This window comes from Lemur catta, chromosome 15, assembly GCF_020740605.2.
Source record: "Lemur catta isolate mLemCat1 chromosome 15, mLemCat1.pri, whole genome shotgun sequence".
NCBI classification, from domain to species: domain Eukaryota; kingdom Metazoa; phylum Chordata; class Mammalia; order Primates; family Lemuridae; genus Lemur; species Lemur catta.
The window spans coordinates 12,627,394-12,647,307 of NC_059142.1; the positions used below are offsets into that span (position 1 = coordinate 12,627,394).

At 56.9% G+C, this 19,914-nt stretch overlaps 3 protein-coding genes across 18 annotated transcripts in view; 2 read left to right on the top strand and 1 right to left on the bottom strand.

Annotated features, from left to right (window-relative positions):
- Window positions 1–8,025, top strand: part of MINK1 (misshapen like kinase 1) — a 52,221-nt gene extending 44,196 nt beyond the window's left edge. The window contains exons 14-34 of one of the 14 annotated variants that reach the window (XM_045527099.1): window positions 194–280; window positions 488–706; window positions 930–1,103; window positions 1,430–1,690; window positions 2,080–2,165; window positions 2,316–2,426; window positions 2,565–2,677; window positions 2,932–3,020; window positions 3,239–3,262; window positions 3,390–3,553; window positions 3,918–4,023; window positions 4,107–4,244; window positions 4,448–4,556; window positions 5,001–5,168; window positions 5,275–5,418; window positions 5,638–5,772; window positions 5,968–6,068; window positions 6,152–6,301; window positions 6,384–6,543; window positions 6,656–6,795; window positions 7,174–8,025. In XM_045527099.1, coding sequence (XP_045383055.1) covers window positions 194–280; window positions 488–706; window positions 930–1,103; window positions 1,430–1,690; window positions 2,080–2,165; window positions 2,316–2,426; window positions 2,565–2,677; window positions 2,932–3,020; window positions 3,239–3,262; window positions 3,390–3,553; window positions 3,918–4,023; window positions 4,107–4,244; window positions 4,448–4,556; window positions 5,001–5,168; window positions 5,275–5,418; window positions 5,638–5,772; window positions 5,968–6,068; window positions 6,152–6,301; window positions 6,384–6,543; window positions 6,656–6,795; window positions 7,174–7,257 — 2,763 coding nt within the window. In that variant the 3' untranslated portion in view covers window positions 7,258–8,025. The remainder of the gene's footprint in view (window positions 1–193; window positions 281–487; window positions 707–929; window positions 1,104–1,429; window positions 1,691–2,079; window positions 2,166–2,315; window positions 2,427–2,564; window positions 2,678–2,931; window positions 3,021–3,238; window positions 3,263–3,389; window positions 3,554–3,917; window positions 4,024–4,106; window positions 4,245–4,447; window positions 4,557–5,000; window positions 5,169–5,274; window positions 5,419–5,637; window positions 5,773–5,967; window positions 6,069–6,151; window positions 6,302–6,383; window positions 6,544–6,655; window positions 6,796–7,173) is intronic. The other 13 variants (XM_045527101.1, XM_045527104.1, XM_045527102.1 and 10 more) reach the window with 13 other exon arrangements.
- A 20-nt stretch (window positions 8,026–8,045) lies between these two features.
- CHRNE (cholinergic receptor nicotinic epsilon subunit) lies at window positions 8,046–17,526 on the bottom strand. Its single transcript, XM_045527118.1, has 13 exons — window positions 17,423–17,526; window positions 13,507–13,617; window positions 12,635–12,777; window positions 12,465–12,509; window positions 12,232–12,341; window positions 11,947–12,102; window positions 11,560–11,660; window positions 10,974–11,174; window positions 10,785–10,899; window positions 9,379–9,493; window positions 9,119–9,305; window positions 8,925–9,031; window positions 8,046–8,827 (listed from the first exon to the last, which is right to left on the bottom strand). Exons 2-13 carry the CDS (start codon window positions 13,508–13,510, stop codon window positions 8,627–8,629), a joined length of 1,485 nt encoding a protein of 494 aa, XP_045383074.1. The 5' UTR covers window positions 13,511–13,617; window positions 17,423–17,526; the 3' UTR covers window positions 8,046–8,626.
- On the top strand, window positions 9,385–11,582 carry C15H17orf107 (chromosome 15 C17orf107 homolog). Of its 3 annotated transcripts, XM_045527116.1 has the most exons (4): window positions 9,385–9,744; window positions 9,885–10,094; window positions 10,185–10,463; window positions 10,543–11,582. In XM_045527116.1, the coding sequence occupies exons 1-4, from the start codon at window positions 9,508–9,510 to the stop codon at window positions 10,639–10,641; spliced, it is 825 nt and encodes a 274-aa protein (XP_045383072.1). In that variant the 5' UTR covers window positions 9,385–9,507; the 3' UTR covers window positions 10,642–11,582. The 3 variants fall into 3 exon arrangements, with proteins under 3 accessions (XP_045383072.1, XP_045383071.1, XP_045383073.1); XM_045527115.1 differs by having other exon boundaries at window positions 9,885–10,463; XM_045527117.1 differs by having other exon boundaries at window positions 10,185–10,614.
- Window positions 17,527–19,914: the final 2,388 nt, after the last annotated feature.

The following is a 19,914-nucleotide window of genomic DNA, read 5'->3' on the forward strand; positions in this document are numbered from 1 at the left end:
CTTCCCTCGTGGCCCCACCCTCCTTCCTCCTGGGCTTCCCCATGGACCGCATTGCCCCCTTGGGGCTCATGCCATCCCCTGTCTTACTCTCCCCTGCTCCCCCACCCTCCTCCAACTCCAACTCGCTGCTGCTGCCCCTCTGCCTCTTCCTCTCTCCCTGCCCTCTGCTCCCCACCCCACCCCCGCCCCCCAGGAATATATTCGTCACAGGCTAGAGGAGGAGCAGCGACAGCTCGAGATCCTTCAGCAACAGCTGCTCCAGGAACAGGCCCTGCTGCTGGTAACGGGGTCCCTCGCCATCCTCTGGGAAGATGCTTTCCAGAGCTGCTTTGCTGGAATGGGATGGGAACACGTCAAGGGAAGGGATTCACCCAAGCCCATCAAGGGAAGACATCTCTCTAGGCAGTTGGAGAAAAGAAAGGGCATGCCTGCTCTGACTCCCAGGGCCACACCCTGCTGAACCCTCTCTCCCTACCCTTGGGCCCAGGAATACAAGCGGAAGCAGCTGGAGGAGCAGCGGCAGTCAGAGCGTCTGCAGAGGCAACTGCAGCAGGAGCATGCCTACCTCAAGTCCCTGCAGCAGCAGCAGCAGCAGCAGCAGCTTCAGAAACAGCAGCAGCAGCAGATCCTGCCTGGGGATAGGAAGCCCCTGTATCATTATGGTCGGGGCATTAATCCCGCCGACAAGCCAGCCTGGGCCCGAGAGGTACTCACTGCCTCCTTCGCCTCCTAACACTCCATCTTCCCAGTCCACTGCCTGAGTCTCAGAGAGTTGCAAGAAGCGATTGTGCCACAGTAGCAGGCACCGAGAAGGGGAAAGCAGCGCACAGCACAGGCTGCAGGGCCGGCGTGGTTGGGGCAGGTGGGGACCTAAATGCTAAGAACAGGGAGGCAAGAGCTGGCCTGCTTGGCATCCCTTCACATCACAGGTAGAAGAGAGAACGAGGATGAACAAGCAGCAGAACTCTCCCTTGGCCAAGACCAAGCCAAGCAGCACAGGGCCTGAGCCCTCCATCCCCCAAGCCTCCCCTGGCCCCCCAGGACCTCTTTCCCAAACTCCTCCTATGCAGAGGCCGGTGGAGCCCCAGGAGGGACCGCACAAGGTGAGTGTCTCCGCATTCCCGTCTTAACTCGCAGACACAGGGAGTTTCCCTCAAAGCACAGGTACAGGTGTGCGTCCATGTACACACACACCTTCACTCAGTTCTTAGCCAGGATCAGGGACCACAGGATACCTGGGCAGAGATAGTCACCTGCTTGCTGCTGCATGTGTTTGTTCTTTCGTCCTACCTGTTCTTGGGCTTTAGGAATCCCTTGTCCTTGGATGGAGGAAGGGGCAAGTAATTCTCCTTCCCAGTCCACACCCCGACTTGCAGGTGGGGATGTGCCACGGAGCGGGCAGCCCACCCTCCCTGGTCTTTCCCTGCAGAGCCTGGTAGCACACCGGGTCCCACTGAAGCCATATGCAGCACCTGTACCCCGATCCCAGTCCCTGCAGGACCAGCCCACCCGAAACCTGGCTGCCTTCCCAGCCTCCCACGACCCTGATCCTGCCATCCCCACACCCACTGCCACGCCCAGTGCCCGGGGAGCTGTCATCCGCCAGAATTCAGACCCCACCTCTGAAGGGCCTGGCCCCAGCCCGAACGCCCCAGCCTGGGTCCGGCCAGACAATGAGGCCCCACCCAAGGTAAGGACAGAAATAGTAACAGGAGGACAAGGAGGGAGAGTGGAGGGGCAGGGAAGGTGGAGACAGCATTCAGAGTGGGAAAGGAGGAAAAAGCTAAGGCGTCTGCACAGTGCCTGCCCTGCAGGGGTTGGCCGGCAGCGGATGGGAGGAGCACAGATCCCCATGGGGAGTATGGGGATGGAAGAATGCCCAGGGTGTCTCAGGAGCACTACGGGGCAGGCTTTCTGGGTTAGGGTCCCAGCTCTGCCATTTCCCAGCTTCGTGGCTTCCGACGTGTTCATTAACTTCCCTGAACCTCAGTTTGCTCATCCATAACGATGGTTGGGGGGACTGCCCAGCACAATGCCAGCACATGGCACGCCGACCTCTCTCTCCCCTCCTCTCCTCAGGTACCTCAGAGGACCTCATCTATCGCCACTGCCCTTAACACCAGTGGGGCCGGAGGGTCCCGGCCAGCCCAGGCTGTCCGGGCAAGGTAACGCCTGGGTGGGGTCTAGGGGCAGCCTAGGGAGTCTGGTGGGGTATGGGGAACTGTACCAGGTTACCCACTTAGGGGTGGGCAGGCCCCAACCCAATCACCGCAGCCCCCTCCCCGCCCCCCGGCATCCCTGTGCTCCCTCCACAGACCTCGCAGCAACTCCGCCTGGCAAATCTATCTGCAAAGGCGGGCAGAGCGGGGCACCCCCAAGCCTCCAGGGCCCCCTGCTCAGCCCCCTGGCCCGCCCAACGCCTCTAGGTAATGGGGTATCCCCCACTCACGCCCACCTCTCACTCTGCCACCTGCTTCCCCTGGTGATGGCTCCTTCTGCAGTGCAGTGTGATGCCCCTGGGAGGGGAGCACCTGTTCCCTAACCCTGGCTTTGCCCCCCCACAGTAACCCCGACCTCCGGAGGAGTGACCCTGGCTGGGAGCGCTCGGACAGCGTCCTCCCAGCCTCTCACGGCCACCTCCCCCAGGCTGGCTCGCTGGAGCGAAACCGTGTGGGAGGTACGTGAGCCAGGGCTGGGGCAGCCAGCTCTGGGCCTGGCCACGGTCTTGATCAGGATGGACCCTGCCTTTGGTGGCTTTGGACTAGGACCTGCACCCTGCAGGTGCAGGGCCAGGGAGGACCTGGGAGGGCATGGAACATGGCACTGAGCTCTGGGATTCAGGACCAAGGGAGGGTCAACTCAAGTGTGGGCTTGAGACCATCCCCTGTCCAGGTAGCGGTGACCTCCCTTCTCCCTCCGTACTTTGTCCAGCCTCCTCCAAACTGGACAGCTCCCCAGTGCTCTCCCCTGGGAACAAAGCCAAGCCTGATGACCACCGCTCACGGCCAGGCCGGCCCGCAGTGAGTCACCTGATGGCAGGCGTGGCCCTGCATTATGCTGGTTCAGGGCTTAGGGGCAGAACCTGGAGCCTCTAGAGCCCCTGGGAGGCAGGGGCAGGGCCCCCACTAATCTGCTGAGGACCATGGGGCTGGCGGGGCTGGCACTGCTCACACCACTAACCTCTCCAACCTCTCTCCTGCCTCTCCGGCTGCCTTTCTTGCCCTGCGGCCCCTGCCAGAGCTATAAGCGAGCGATCGGTGAGGTTAGTGAGGTGGGGCCTGCTTGTGGGAGCCCTCTCCTGCTGCCCTGCCCGGTCTCCTCTCCTCCTTTGTACCACCCCCGCCTGAGCCCACCTTCTGCTCTCCCCTCACGCATCTCCTCCCCTGCAGGATTTCGTGTTGCTGAAAGAGCGGACCCTGGATGAGGCCCCCCGGCCTCCCAAGAAGGCCATGGACTACTCATCGTCCAGTGAGGAAGTAGAGAGCAGCGAAGAGGAGGAGGAGGAAGGCGATGGCGAGCCATCAGAGGGGAGCAGAGACACCCCTGGGGGCCGGTATGGGGGCATCCTGGGGGCGGGGCCCTCCTGCTCAGAGGCCTAGTGAGAGGAGGGATGTGGGCAGAGAAGGAGGGGACAGGGCCGTGGGCAAGTCTGAAGGAAAGTAGCTCCGATTCTCCAGAGAATGGGGTGAGGGTGCTGGTGTCCTTTCTCTCCGCCATCCTGTTGTGGAGTACGCCCTTTCAGGTGCCTCTCTGCCCCGTGCCAGCCTGGCCCATGCCCCATGCAGGGCACACCTCACAGTGGAGCAGAGCGGGGCTGTTCGGTGAGGGCTGAGCAGGTCTCTGGCTGTCATCTGCCTCCTGTGGCACTCGTGTGGCAGGCAGGACTTAGAGGGGCCCCACCTTCCTCTCTCCCACAGCAGCGATGGCGACACAGACAGCGTCAGCACCATGGTGGTCCACGACGTCGAGGAGATCCCCGGGACCCAGCCCCCATATGGGGGTGGCACCATGGTGGTCCAGCGCGTGAGTGGGCCTCTCCCACCATGCCCCGTGCCTGCTGTGTGCCCTCCTCAGCCCCAGCGCTGACCCTTCCCTCTGTCCTGTAGACCCCTGAAGAGGAGCGGAGCCTGCTGCATGCTGACAGCAACGGTTACCCAAACCTGCCTGACGTGGTCCAGCCCAGCCACTCGCCCACCGAGAACAACAAAGGTCAAAGCCCTCCCTCAAAGGATGGAGGCGGCGATGTAAGTGGGCTGGATGCAGATCCGTGGGGAGAGAAGAGCCCAGCACTGTGCAGGAGATCGGGGTGCTGGGTTCCTGTGATGGGTGCAACAGAGCACCTTGAGCTGCATGGCCAGGGGAGCTGGGGCCTGGGGACAAGAGCAGGGCAGGGCAGGGCCGCAGGCTGGGGTCGCGCTGGTTTGCCTGACCACTGCCCTCCCTACAGTACCAGTCCCGTGGGCTAGTAAAGGCCCCTGGCAAGAGCTCGTTCACCATGTTTGTGGATCTAGGGATCTACCAGCCCGGAGGCAGTGGGGACACCATCCCCATCACAGGTGAGGATGGGAGGACAGATGTGCTGTGAGGCTGGGGTCCAGAGGCGGCCTAGAGGGGGAGCAAGTGGTTCTCTGAGTACGCAGCTTTACAAAGTGCAGGCACAGCCCCTCTCCTGTGGGCCTTTGCACCTGCCCTGGCACAGAGGCAAGGACGAGCTTCTGAGATCCCTCAGCAAAAGAGGAAAAATGCTCAGAGAAGCTAAGGGACCTGGGAAAAGATTCAAAACTAATAAGTGACAGAACTAGGACTTGAGCCAGGCCTTTAACGGGGAGTCCAGTGCTTTGTTGTATCTTCCTTGCACCTCTGTCCTCTAGTCTTTCCCCTCTCTTCTGAGTGTTCTGAGACTACTCGGATCCCAGGTCAGATGGAGGGGGATGGGGATAAAGAGAGACAGGGGTTAGAGGGCTGTAGCCCATCCTCCCTCCTCTTCTTCCTCCTGGCAGCCCTAGTGGGTGGAGAGGGTACTCGGCTCGATCAGCTACAGTACGACGTGAGGAAGGGCTCTGTGGTCAATGTGAACCCCACCAACACCCGGGCCCACAGTGAAACCCCTGAGATTCGCAAGTACAAGAAGCGATTCAATTCCGAGATCCTCTGTGCAGCCCTTTGGGGTAAGCTGGGGCTGGGACAGCTGAGAGGGGTCTGGTGCACTCCCATCCTCCTGGTCAGGTGAGGGCCTAGCTTGGCCTCTGACCTGCCAAAGGGCTCCTGTTGCAGGGGTCAACCTGCTGGTGGGCACGGAGAATGGGCTGATGCTGCTGGACCGGAGCGGGCAGGGCAAGGTGTACGGACTCATCGGGCGGCGACGCTTCCAGCAAATGGATGTGCTGGAGGGGCTCAACCTGCTCATCACCATCTCAGGTACGCGAGCAGAGCCTGGCGGGCAGGGAGGGGCTCAGCTCCTTGGCATTGTGTCACCGTCCCCCCCGCCCCGGGAGGAGGGCAGCCTTGGTCCAGGAGCTCGGCGGTGGGGGGCCGCCCTTTCTCACCCCTTGCGGTATGCGGACAGAGGATGGTGGGAAGGCAGCAGCTGGGCCTCTGATGAAGATGAGAGTGTGTGTCTGTCTGTCTGTCCCTCAGGGAAAAGGAACAAACTGCGGGTGTATTACCTGTCCTGGCTTCGGAACAAGATTCTGCATAATGACCCAGAAGTGGAGAAGAAGCAGGGCTGGACCACCGTGGGGGACATGGAGGGCTGCGGGCACTACCGAGTCGGTGAGGACGCCACAACAGGGTGGCCGGTGCTTGCTTGTTCATTAGAAGACAGAAACCAGTCCTGGGCCGGATGGCTAAGAAAGCCTTGAAGCCAGAGACTTGGGGCCTGGGACGGGGCGGTGTGGTGACGACCATCAGGAGGGGCTGGCAGCCGAGAAGGGCAGCCTTCGCATCCCTCTTCTCTCCTGTCCCCAGTGAAATATGAGCGTATTAAGTTCCTGGTCATTGCCCTGAAGAACTCTGTGGAGGTCTACGCCTGGGCCCCCAAACCCTACCACAAATTCATGGCCTTCAAGGTAATCCCAGCCTTCGCCCGCCAGCCCTGCCCCAAGGTTCAGCTCCTCTCCCCGTCCCCGCTGAGCCCTCCTCTCCTCCGCAGTCCTTTGCTGACCTCCCTCACCGCCCTCTGCTGGTCGACCTGACGGTAGAGGAGGGGCAGCGGCTCAAGGTCATCTACGGCTCCAGCGCTGGCTTTCACGCAGTGGATGTTGACTCGGGGAACAGCTATGACATCTACATCCCTGTGCATGTGAGCAGGGCAGGGCTGCAGGAGGGTGGGACCAACCAGTCTGGGCACCAGATGAGGGGACTTCAGCACACCTTCTCCCCAGATCCAGAGCCAGATCACGCCCCATGCCATCATCTTCCTCCCCAACACCGACGGCATGGAGATGCTGCTGTGCTACGAGGACGAGGGCGTCTACGTCAACACGTATGGGCGGATCATCAAAGACGTGGTGCTGCAGTGGGGAGAGATGCCCACCTCTGTGGGTGAGTGAGGTGCCGCGCTCGGAGCCACGTGCCCCTGAGGGGGCCCGGGAGCGCATCCTGGGAGAGGGGCCGGGCTGCAGCCACTCAGCCCCCAACTGCCTTCTCCCCACAGCCTACATCTGCTCCAACCAGATAATGGGCTGGGGTGAGAAAGCCATTGAGATCCGCTCTGTGGAGACAGGCCACCTGGACGGGGTCTTCATGCACAAACGAGCCCAGAGGCTCAAGTTCCTGTGTGAGCGGAATGACAAGGTGGGAGGCTCTTTCCCTCTTGAAAGGACCCCTGTGCTGTGCTGGCTCCTATGACCCGAGGCCCCTGGGCAGGGTTCTGGGCGAGGGCATGGTGGTGGTATCTTCCAGAAAGGGGGCGCCCTGGGGGTGCGGTGTGCAGTCCCCACCCTGCCCTTCCCTGCCTTCAGTTTCTGAGAACTCTGCAGATGCCTTCACCCCGAGGGTCTGGTAGTGTCCCCTCTTCCCCAACATTTCAGCCTTGCACAGGGGTGAGGCAGGCACTCTGAGAGTCATTCTACAGTTTGTCTCTCTCTGTCCCCTACTCCCTCTGTCCCAACTTCCCTCTCCCAGTTAATTGAGATTCCAACACTCAGTGACTTCTTCTCACACCCTACCCAGGTGTTTTTTGCCTCGGTCCGCTCTGGGGGCAGCAGCCAAGTTTACTTCATGACTCTGAACCGTAACTGCATCATGAACTGGTGACGGGCCCTGGGCTGGGGCTGTCCCACACTGGACCCAGCTCTCCCCCTACAGCCAGACTTCCCAGGCCGCCCCTCTCTCCCCTCCCTGGGCTTTTGCTTTTACTGGTTTGATTCACTGGAGCCTGCTGGGAACGTGACCTCTGACCCCTGATGCTTTTGTGATCACGTGACCATCCTCTCTCCCCAACATGTTCTCTCCCCAAAACTGTGCCTGTCCCCAACTTCTGGGGAGGGACACGGCTTCCCCTTACCAGGAATTGAGTGGGCCTCGCCCCTCCCCCACTTTTCTCCACTTCAGAGGAGAGTGCTGGGGCTTGGACCCCTTACCCCACTGCTGCTGACTGGGCAGGGCCCTGGACCCCTTTATTTGCACGTCAGGGGAGCCGGCTCCCCCCTTGAATGTACCAGACCCTGGGGGGGGTCACTGGGCCCTAGGTTTTTGGGGGGTCACCAGCCACTCCAGGGGCAGGGACCATTTCTTCATTTTCTGAAAGCACTTTAATGATTCCCCTCCCCCTAAACCCCAGGGAATGGAGGGGGGACCCCGCCAGCCAAAACATTCCCCCCTTTCCAACCTCCTCCCCTCCTCTTTGCCTCTGCCCTTCCTTGGTGGAGTGAGGGAGCAAGACGCTCGCCCTCCACCCCTTCTTGCTTGCATCTGTATATAGTGTGAGCAGCAAGTAGCCCTTTCCTTTCCTCCCTCACCCCTCCTCAATGTAGTGGCCTTGGATTTCCCGTTTGTTAATAAAGACAATTCAACCAGCTCCTACCCTTTCGGACCCCATTTTATTGTTTTCTCTCACAGTCCTGGATGCTAGACAGCCTGCAGAGTCAGGATGAAAGGGGCAGGTAGGGTGGGATCTGCAATGAGTGAGTCTTGCGGGGGTGGAGTGGGGTGGGCAGTGCTGGGCCAAGAAAACCTAGAAGAAATGACTGCGGGAGCGCCAGGGCATCCTCAGTCCCAAACCTTTGGGCCTGAAGACCACCTGCACGGAGGGTATTTGGGCCCCTCACTCCAACAGGGCCAGGCCTGAGAACGACAGGGCTTCCTGGCTCCAGCCTCCCTATGTGCAAGCCCTGCAGAGGTCTATCCTCTCTGGCTATCAAAGGGACAAAGTAGCTTAGACGCTCACAGGCTCCAGAGTCACCTGGGGCTGGGGCTGTGCCTGAGGAGGGCAATCCTTGCTTTCCAGAGGATTGTTACCCAAGAGCCCACCTGCATCCTCTGCCCTCTCCTGTTGACCCCTGGCCTAGGGCCAGAGCTATGCACATGAGCACACACCATTGCTCTTGGGAAGTTCACAACATACAGATTTATCAGCAGTGGGAAAGGACCATAATACAGTGGTGGCAGCAGCTTTTTTCAGAATCTATTTCCTACCGGAATTGGGTGGAGAAATTGAAGTTGGTGCGGGCTCAGGCTGGATACAGGGTGGGTAGGGGAGATCCGGCACTTGGTTGAAGTAGCCCCCAAGGAAGATGAGGCTGGAGCCCACGCTGAATAGCACCAGAGCGGCCCAGAAGCAGATGTTGTCCAGGGCCTTCCCCATGCGCACCCAGTCGGACACCTCCTGGGGAAGGGATGGCACAAACTGAGTCCGCAAAACGGCAGCTGCAAGAGCCAGCGGCAGGCCCAGGAGAGAGTGGGGGGCCTCTGCAGTGCCCCACCTCGCCGGCGGCCTCCTGGTCTCGCATGCTCTCGGCCACGAAGTTCACGGCATCCACACAGCAGCGGATCTCTGGGGCAGCGGCGCCCAGACTCTGGCAGAGGGCAGCTGGCAGGGGCAAAACCGGGGATGGGTCATTCGGAGCCTGCCCCGCTGCAGGTGCCCCTGTTGGCCTGTCGGGTCCACTGCGCTCACCGGTCCGGGTCCCGTGCCGGTGTCTCTGCCCCTCAAACACGAGCTCGCTCCGCGGCTTTTTCAGTATCAGCTCCTCCGCGCGGAGCAATAAACCCACTGATGACGCCCGCCTTGGGGGCGAGGCGGCCCGGGGGCCCTCGGGGGGCGACCCGGAGCCCAGGAGGCGCGGCAGCAGCTCCAGGAAAACCTGGGGCGGGGGCGGGGATTAACTCGGAGCCCCGCCCCCACCCCAGGGCCGCCCCGCCCCGCCCCGCACTTACGTGGCGCAGCCGCGAGGACATGGTGTGAGTGGTGGGCGTCCGCAGAGACATGTTGAGCACGATGACGCAATTCATGACAATGAGCGTGGCAACCACCATGACGAAAATAAGGTACCTGCGGAGCCCCAAATGCGTGGCGTCACAGCTGCCCACTCCCCCCACCATGGAGGGCGCCGCCCGTCGCCTGCGCTCACAGACACCTTCTCTCCGCCTGGGCTGGGGTCGCCCCCCAGCTGCGCACCCTCGGAGAGGCCAGACGTGTCCCCGGCCTTTCTGCCCCTCCTACCACCTATGGCGGCCATGAAGGGGACCCCCAGCTCCCTGGACACCCTGCTGTGGGTCTACCACTTCCACAGCTCCACGGAGGTGAGACTCTGCCAACGGCACCGCCCAAGGGCGGCACCTCGAGACCCTCTGGGTAGGTCTCCAGCGCTCCTCCTCCTCCTCCCTCTCCGTGACCCCTGCCCTATGACCTGATGACTCCACTGCCCCTGCTCCTCCTCCAGGTGGCTCTCCAGCCCCCGCTCCTGTCTTCCCTGGAACTGTCTGTGGCCGCAGCCCATGAGTATCTGGAGCAGAGGTTCGGAGAGCTGAGGTCCCTGGAGCCCCAGCAGCCGAAGGAGCCGGGGAAGTTGCCCGACCCGAAGCCCACCCTGGGGCTGGTGCTAAGAGAAGCCGCGGCCGGCATCGTGAGCTTTGGCGCCACCTTATTAGAGGTGGGTGGACAGAAGGAGTCCAGGAGGGGGGCTAGGGCAGCGGGAGCAGGAACCTCCGAACTTCCACTAACCCCTATACCCGCAATGCAGATCTCAGCCCTGTGGCTGCAGCAAGAGGCGCGGCGCCTGGACGGCGACTACGGCACCCCGGGCCCAGCCCCAGACGCCGGGGATCCGGGTAGAGCGCTGGCCCGCGTAGCCCAGGCCGCCAGGCAGGGGGCTCTGCACGCCGGGGCTTTGGCGGGCGCCAGCGCCCGGCTCCTCGTCCAGGGGGTGAGGCTGTGCCTGTGTGGATGGGGCCTGCAGGGCTCTGCCTCATTCCTGCCACAGTGGCGACGGCAGCTGGGCCTCCTTATCCCCCGGGAACTGGTGAGTTCAGGGTGGGGGTGAGTTGGGGGGCCAGAGGCAGCGAGGCTGGGAGGCACTGAGCCGGACCGCCCCCCAACAGAGATACTCGAGAGACCTCAGGGTGGCGTCCAGCAACAGCGCGGAGGACGGGGGACCGGAAGATCCCGCACCATCCCAGCCCCACCCCGCGTCCAAATAAAGCCCAGGAGGGGACGAGACAGCCAAAGCTGCTCCTAGAGTCGCTTGGTTTTGGCGGCGGCCCTACGCCGGCACCCCCTTTTGGCCCCGCCCTCACATTGGCCACGCCCCCGGTGTGACAGCCGGGACCCAGTCCGCCCTCACCTGCCCAGCAGCGGCACGCTCAGAGACGTCTCTGGGATTTTCTGGGCTATTAGGAACAAGAAGACGGTCTGGGCGAGCAGGACGTTGATGGAGACAGTGCATTTCTGGCCGCCGGCTGGAGGGAGCGCCCAGTGAGAGCGGGCCCGCCTCCGGGAATGAGACGGATTTAGGGTCGGGGCGACTCCTTACCCTGCGCCGGCAGGAAGTAGGCGAGCAGCACCAGGCCCGAGATGAGCACGCAGGGCACAATGATGTTAATGATGTAGAAGAGAGGCTTGCGGCGGATGATGAGCGTGTAGATGACGTCGGTTTCCCCAGGGCTGTCTGCAGAGCTACCGTCGTGGTGGCGGATCACCCCGGGGCAGAAGTCGATGGCCCACTCGCCGTTCTCTGCGGGAGGGAAGAGGCAAGTGCGGTCGGCGCGCTCCGGAGGCTGGGTGCCCTGCGCTGCTTTCTGGCCGCACACCTGACCGCAGAAACCTGTAACTCTGGGCGGAGCGGGAGGATGCCGCAGTCTGGGCCAGGGTAGACTGCCTGGGCCACGAGCCATAAGATGGGGGCAGAAAAGGGCATTCCTGGGGAGGGTATGGAAAAACCTCCAGCGAGAAGGGAGAACTAGAGTGACAGTCGAGAATGATTTCGGGAGAGGGGCAAGCTAAAAGCCCGGTTGCCAAAGTCAATCCCCGTATCGTTGGTCTGGAGCTACCCCACTCTGAAATTCCCCTCTCTGGACCCCATCTAGAAGCGGGTCTTTAGGAGCAGCAAGGGGCTTCACCAGTAAAGGCCGCAGTGTCGATATCGATCTTGTTGACGGGCTCTCCGTTGTCGTCCACGGCAAAGGTGAACTCCACCTCTTTGGCATTGTACGTCTGAGAGCTGCGGAGCCGGGGCCCGGGCCCCCACCCCAGAAGCTCGGACCTGGGCCCCAGCCTCAAGCCCAGCCCTGGAAGCGTAGACCTTGCCGAGTAATAAGGCTCCACGCCTTTACCCAGGCACAGCCTGCACGCCTCTTTCCACCCCTGCTTGGACCCCACCCCATTCCAAGGCCTGGCTCCGCCTCCAGCACAAAGCCCCGCCCCAGCCATGCCACTTTCCCATCTGGCCCCGCCCCTGTCCCGGGTGCCTCCCATAATCGTCCAGGCCTCTGGGTAACTCTTCCCACCGGAAAATGAGCGAGCAGTTCTGCCAGTCGAAGGGGAAGTAGGTGACCTCCACGGTGCAGGTACTGCGGTAGATGGCCGGGGGTAACCAGGTCACGAAGCCTCCCTCATAGACCAGCACGTTGGTGTAGTAGGCCACGTCGAACTGGCCATCAATACTGTGGGCTCAGGGAAACCGAGCTTTTGCACAGGTCCGTACCTCTTCCAAGCACCCCCTGCCTCAGCCGAGTCCAGCCCAGCACCCCAGGCTGGCTTCCCTCCAGCCTGGCGTCCAGCCTGGTCCTTACTTGTTTTCCAGCACAATCTCCGGTAGCCATACGAGTTCTGGAGGGACCCGCAGGGTTTGTACGCCCCCAAAGTCTTCCTTGCTGTAGTTGAGTCGGTAATCTTGCCAATCCTAAGGGGTGGGGGATGGAAGGATGTGATGCCCTGCATCTCCCGCCTGATGCTGCTCGGGAGAAGTTTGGGGGAAAGGGGTCCCCTGGGTGAGACCTCACAGTGTTCCCCAGCTTTGACTCACGATTCCAATCCAGACGCTAGTCGTGAGAGTCTCCTCTTTCTCATTCTGCAGAGGGGAGATGGGGATGATTGAAGTGGGATTTCACCGCGAGAAGTGAGCTTTAGGACAGAGCTCAGTGGTTAGGGCCAGAAGTGGGATTTTAGGCTTGGGGTGAGGGTGGGAGATCTTACCAGTGAGATGAGGTTCGTCAGGGTGACCTTGAGGCTGACAGTGACAGTATCCTCAGGCTCCCTCACTGGCCTGCTTTCTGGGTCATAGTTGTCGAAGAGATGGTGATAAAGAGGCAACTCCTCATTCTTCCCCACGCCGCTGCCTGGGATAGGATCAGGAAGGAAGGGACACTGGAGCTGAAGAGGCTGGAGCACCCCTCCTCTGGGACTGCACAGGTCTCTGAGGCTTCGTATTTTTCTGTGTCTGTCTCCTGAACCCACGATATTGCTCCTGGGGACCAAATATCTTGTCCCAGACTACGCCTTGGTCTGTGTCTTTGCTCTCCTTGTCCCCTTATGTCAGTGTCTGTGTGTCCACTTGCTTCCCCTGACCCCTGTCCATACCAAGGAGCCCCAAGAGAAGCAGGGCAGCAGGCAGAACCCCCACCATCCTGCTGTCTGGTTCTCAGGGTTATTCTGAGCTTTGGCAGGCTTGGAGGGGCAGGCCAGGGTGCATGTGTGAGGGGGAGGAGGGTGTTAGTTCCGGGCTGGGTTAGAGGACTGTCACCTAATCCTCTACCCACCTCCGCTGCAACTGGGGACATTTTGGCTGCTTCCAGAGGCAGCTGCCCTATCCTGAGTTCCCTGTCCCCTGCCCCCACCGCATCCCAGCATCCTTTGCCTGGGCTTCAGCCAGCTCCCCAGCCACAGACCTGATCCTCGTGAGAAAAGCAGGCCTTTGAATAGCACCTGGAACCACAAGGCCGGCAGTGGGGAATGGGGACGCTGCTTTCAACATGCACTGGTGTCCTTTGAGTAAGCTGCCTGTGGAAATGGCTTTGCCCGGTGAACATATCTGGGGATGTGACACAACCCTTGCCTCCCATACTCACCCATGTGGAACACACACTGTCACCACCCACAGCCCGGCCAAAGTCACAGTAACGCCGTTCCTGTCAAGTTCCTGTCCGCAGAGTTTGGCAAGAAGCAGTCTCTGTAAAGACCTGGGAATAAGACAGGTGGCCACAGGGGATTAGCCTGCAGTAACACAGACTCCGCCTGGCAAATGAGACCACGCTCAATACAGGGCCCACCTCCTTCCACACAACCTGATCCCCACGTCTGCCTGTAGGCCCCTCTGGGTGTGTACACCTGGCAGACTTGTTTCTCCTTGCCACTCCCTGCTGCCACCTTGTGGCCACATATAAAAGTACTATCTTCCCCACCCCACCGCAGAAAACACATCCTCCCCCCCCTTAATTGATCCTTTCAGTGTTTCTCAAAGTCTTCTTGAATCACTCTAATCAATCACCTGGAGTGCTTATTTAAAATGGAGATTCCTAGGCTCCATCCCCAAAGAATCCTGATTTAGAGAGATGGAGTGCTAGGAATCTGGTTGTTTTTTTTGTTTGTTTTTTATGTTGGAGACAGGGTCTTGCTCTGTCACCTGGGCTAGAGTGCAGTGGCATGATCATAGCTCACTGTAACGTCAAACTCCCAGGTTCAAGCAATCCTCCTGCCTTTGCCTCCCAAGTAGCTGGAACTGCATGCGTGAACCACAATGCCAGGCTAATTTTTCTACTTTTTGTAGAGACAGGGTCTGTGTTGCTCAGACTAGAATCTGTATTTTTAGGAAGCTACCCAGGTGTTACTCATAGGGCAGGAGAGGCTGGACTAAGCACTTTTTATGCCTTATGCTTCACTTCCTCACACCAATCCAGCAAAGCAATTATCCTTGTCCTGAATGCATGAAAGAGGACCCTAAGGTCGAAGTCCAAGGTCACACAAGTAGATTGGCAATAATGCATTAGCCTTATCAAGCAACTATATTGATCGTGTACACCTGTGTTCATTTTACACTTCACAAAACACTCATGTCCAGCAGTTTGGGGTCTCCTCTCTTTACCTGTGATGTCCCACGTAATCACCTCCATGTTACAAGTGAGAACACCACACACCAGAGTGTCCATGTAGCTCCTTGTCCATTTCCCACACATCTTTGAAGGCTCTGCTTCCACCGCCAGCTGCCTTTTCATCTCATGCTTTCCAGTTCAGACTCCCAGAAAGGATCTCTTTGACCCAGCTCACCTCCTTGCACATGGCTGGTACATGGACTGACTCTTAAATCTTCACGGCTGCTGATTCCACAGCCACTGGGTAAGGGGTCAAGAGTTGTGATAAATACAAATGTTTATTCAAACATTAATGAGCACTGACAAGGTTCCCCTCACAGGCCAGGTGCTGTGGTTACAGAGGTGAACAAGTCAGGCCTCGAGTTATCGTCGGCCGGGTGCAGTGGCTCACACCTGTAATTCTAACAGTCTGGGAGGCCGAGGCGGGCGGATTGTTTGAGCTCAGGAGTTCGAGACCAGCCTGAGCAAGAGCGAGACCCCATCTCTACTAAAAATAGAAAGAAATTATATGGACAGCTAAAAATCTATGTAGACAAAATTAGCCGGGCATGGTGGCGCATGCCTGTAGTCCCGCTACTTGGGAGGCTGAGGCAGGAGGATCGCGTGAGCCCAGGAGTTTGAGGTTGCTGTGAGCTAGGCTGACGCCACGGCACTCTAACCGGTACAACAGAGTGAGACTCTGCCTCAAAAAAAAAAAGGAGTTATCGTCTAATAAGGAAGACACATAAACAGCCAGTGACACCAGAACTGAGAAAAGAGTAGAACACAGGAGCCGTGGAAGCTACAGGCAGGGGAATCAGATCCACTCAGATTTGTCTTCAAGAAAGAGAGGTCTCCTGGAGGATACCACATGGACTGTCACATGCCAGTGTCCAGGGCGGCCCTGGGGACCAGCCACCCCCACCTCTCCTGTCTCTGCTGCTCTGTGCCCCTCTCACTACCGACTGGCATGTCTGTTCTAATTTGTGTGTCCTCTTTTGACTGTGTCATTTCTGCTTTATTTCACCATGGTCTTTGCCCCAAATGGACTTCTTGGCTTCTCTCTGCAGATGCAGCCAATGCGCCTTTGCTCCCATCACTACCTGCCCCATGCCATGAAGCTGGGGGTGCAGACACTGATGGGTCATTGGGTTGGCCTGAGATTGTTCCATTTCCCAAGGGTGGTGGGGTGTGGCAGGCCCTATGACTGGCCACATGTCGGATGCCTGCCATCCCCTACCAACCCAGCCCACCTCCTACATAATTACTTCCCAGAACACCCTGTCATGATCCCATGCTCACTGCTACAGCTGAAAATTCACTGTATCTTCGCCAGCAGGACTGAAACTTGAAATCTTGCTTCCAAAAGTGATTGTGGCAGGGGCCCTTCAAAAAAAACTCTAACCCAGAGTCCAGTGTCCTCTAGTTTAAGTACAGTCTCTCCCAGGTGTGATTTCCATTCATTCTCCTAATGATGGGCCAAGTCCTCAGTGTAACCACATCAGGACATCATGTATAAACAATCCATCACGCACACACCTACCACCACCCACCACCACCACCACCACCACCACCACATACAAAATGCAACAGTGGGCAAAACTACATTTGGACCAACAACCTGCATGAAGGAGAGGAGTTCGGGGTTGGGGATAGAGCGAGTAGAAATCCTCATCCCTTGATCCCCAGACCCACATATCGCTGTTGGTCCCAGGCAGGGATCACAGTCTACAGGAGAGCCCCTAGCTGTGGAGCCCCTGGATGGAGATGTAACTTGCGGGTGAAGGTCTCGCCCAGACCAGTGAATCCCGCGAGATTCTCCTGCAGAGCCAGCACACCAGCACTCCTTCCCCGGAGTTGTGGGTGCAACCGACCCCCGCCCCCACCCCCGCTAGTGCTGGGAGCAGAGCCCAGACACCATCTTTTCTCGGTTTGGTTTGCCCACAGTGAGGATCCCCTGAGGGGCTGAGACGTCCAGGCACAGGCCTGTCAGGCAGGCCTGGGTTCTGTATTTTTGTAATGGAAATTCCACAGAACCTTAGTGGGCCGCCTGACAAATTCTTTTCTAGGGACGTCTTGACACACAAGCCAGACCCAAAGATCTCAGCTCGACAGGAAGCCACTCCCTTCACCTACTGGCTCTTAGCTGGCAAGTCGGAACAGCTGCAGCCGCCCCCAGCGGCCGGGCTGCCAGGCGGCCGTTTCTTAGCCATCCGTGCCCTCACGGCGGAGACATCCCCAGGCTGGCCTGCTGAGGGCCCCCTCTGCCTTCCACACAAAGAGCTGCTCTTTCTTTTGTGAACCCGAGAAGTAGGTTTGGCTGAGCCAGGACAGGGAGGTATAGTAGACGCTAATCTCTAGACTGCCTCTCTCACCAGAACCCAGGCTGATTGCTGAAACCTTGCTGGTTTACCTTCAAGGCACATAGTGCACAGCCTGGCACATAAGAGATGCTTGATAAATATTTAGTGAACAAATGAATGAGTAAATGAAGAAATGAGTGCTTTTTCTTCCAGCACCCTGCCTCCTACTGAGAACTGTTCTCCAGTCATATGACCCCCTGGGACCTACCAGGTACTTACAGACCCCGCCCTCTGGCCAGAGTTGATTGGTCTTGGGGAGGACACCAAGCCAGGCCAGAGAAAGTCCTTCCCTAGAAATTTTCTCAAACAAGAACTCAGGAAGGCAGTCTCTGTCTGCTACCACAAGATAAGAAATGTAGATGCATGAGGCAGCCATATTCATGCCTTGCCTTTTATGTGGAGTGAGAGAGAAGCAGTTGGTACACAAAGACAAGTAGAGGCAAGGAAGGGCCTTCAGCATTCCAGACGTGGTCCCTGAAATTCTGGAGGCCCAGCTGTGCTCGATTCCTTCTATGGGCTGGTTGCCCAACACATCCTTTGATTGAATGAGGTACCTCGGCATCTTTCCGGTATATCCTCCTTTTGGCTGGATACGGTGGCTCAGGCCTGTAATCCTAGCACTCTGGGAGGCCAAGGCAGGAGGATCACTTGAACTCAGGAGTTTGAGACCAGCCTGAGCAATAGTGAGACCCTGTTTCTACAAAAATAGAAAAATTAGTTGGGCATGGTAGCACACGCCTGTAGTCCCAGCTACTCAGGAGGGTAGGAGGGAAGAGGCAGGAGGATTGCTTGAGCCAGGAGTTTGAGGTGACAGTGAGCTATGATCACATTACTGCACTCCAACTGGGGCAACAGAGCCCTGTCTCAAAAAAAAAAAAAAAGAAAGAAAGAAAAACCTATTCTTAGCTTAAAAATCTTAGGATTTTTTAAGAAAGAAAATAGCATAAAGAAAATCCAAAATGACTCTGGGAAGCCGAGGCGGGTGGATCGCTCGAGGTCAGGAGTTCAAGACCAGCCTGAGCAAGAGCGAGACCCTGTCTCTACTAAAAATAGAAAGAAATTATCTGGCCAACTAAAATATATATTAAAAAAAAAAAATTAGCCGGGCATGGTGGCGCATGCCTGTAGTCCCAGCTACTCGGGAGGCTGAGGCAGTAGGATCGCTTAAGCCCAGGAGTTTGAGGTTGCTGTGAGCTAGGCTGATGCCACGGCACTCACTCTAGCCCGGGCAACAAAGCGACACTGTCTCAATAAAAAAAAAAAAAAAGAAAATCCAAAATGTCCCATAACACAATACCCAGAAAAATCCTTCTGACAATAAAAAAAGTAATGCCTGCCATCCCTAGAAAAATTAAAGAATACAGAAAGACACAATGGAAATTAAAAGCTTTCCTCTTTCCAGCCAGTCCCTCTCCCCAAAGATTAATAGCTTTTTGTAAATCCTTCTACACTGAAATCTAGTGTGTGTGCGTGTGTGTGTACAAAAGCATCAGACTGTGTTTACTATTCTCCAACTTTTTCTCACTTAATATATTGTAGATATTGGCCCATATCAGGCAACAAGTCTTCCTCATTCTTTTTAACTGTTGCTCAGTGTTCCATTGCATGAAGTTACCGGAGCTAATTTATCCTCTTCCCAATGGATAGACATTTAAAATGCTAACCATTTGGGGTTTTGCTATGACATACTATACAACAGTGAACATATTTATGCATATCTCTTTGGCATATTTTTGCAAATATATCCATAGTGTAAATTCATAGCAATGAAATTTCTGAGACAAAGAATTTATGCATTTTTTTTTTGAGGCAGAGTCTCACTCTGTTGCCCAGGCTAGAGTGAGTGCCATGGCGTCAGCCTAGCTCTCAGCAACCTCAAACTCCCGGGCTCAAGTGATCCTCCTGCCTCGGCCTCCCAAGTACCTGGGACTACAGGCATGTGCCACCATGCCTGGCTAATATTTTCTATATATATTTTTAGTTGTCCAGATAATTTCTTTCTGTTTTTAGTAGAGACGGGGTCTCGCTCTTGCTCAGGCTGGTCTCAAACTCATGACCTCGAGCGATACTCCCACCTCAGCCTCCCAGAGTGCTAGGATTACAGGCATGAGCCACCGTGCCCAGCCTATGCATTTTTTTTTTTTTTTTGAGACAGAGTCTCACTCTGTTGCCTGGGCTAGAGTGCCCTGGCTTCAGCCTAGCTCACAGCAACCTCAAACTCCCGGGCTTGAGCAATCCTCTTGCCTCAGCCTCTCGAGTAGCTGGGACTACAGGCATGTACCACCATGCCCAGCTAATTTTTTCTATATATATATATATATATATATATATATATATATATATTTTTTTTTTTTTTTTTTAGCTGTCTCCGTATAATTTCTTTTCTATTTTTAGTAGAGACGGGGTCTCGCTCTTGCTCAGGCTGGTCTCGAACTCCTGACCTCGAGCGATCCTCCCGCCTCGGCCCCCCAGAGTGCTAGGATTACAGGCGTGAGCCACCGCACCCAGCCCCTATGCATTTTTTTAAAAAAACACTCTGGACACCTTTTGCCAAACTGTTCTCAAAAAGCATGCACTCACTTATATTCATGCCAACAGAGTATGAGATTACCTGTTTCCTCATTCCCCAGGACGGAGTATTGTCAAAGTGTTTAATTTTGCCAAAGGATAGGTGAAAACTGCTGTCTTGTTATTTTGATTTACATATCTTGATGAGAGTGATTGAGCTTTTTTTTTTTTCTAGGACAGATATACTAACCATATATATTTATTTTTTCTGAAAACTGCTTATTTATATCAATGGAACAAAGTAACAGTTATTCCGGTATATAAGAATCTCCAGCTATACAATGGAGATAAAATATTACATTAATGTAGAAAATAATACTTAAATAAACACTGTTGGGACAACTGGAAAACCAATCATCAAAATAATAAGCAAACCCTCATCTCTCTACTTCCACTGGGTAGACCAGATACTTGAATGTAAAATGAAGCCAAGAAATTTCTAGAGTAAAACAAGGATCAATGTACTTATTCATTATCT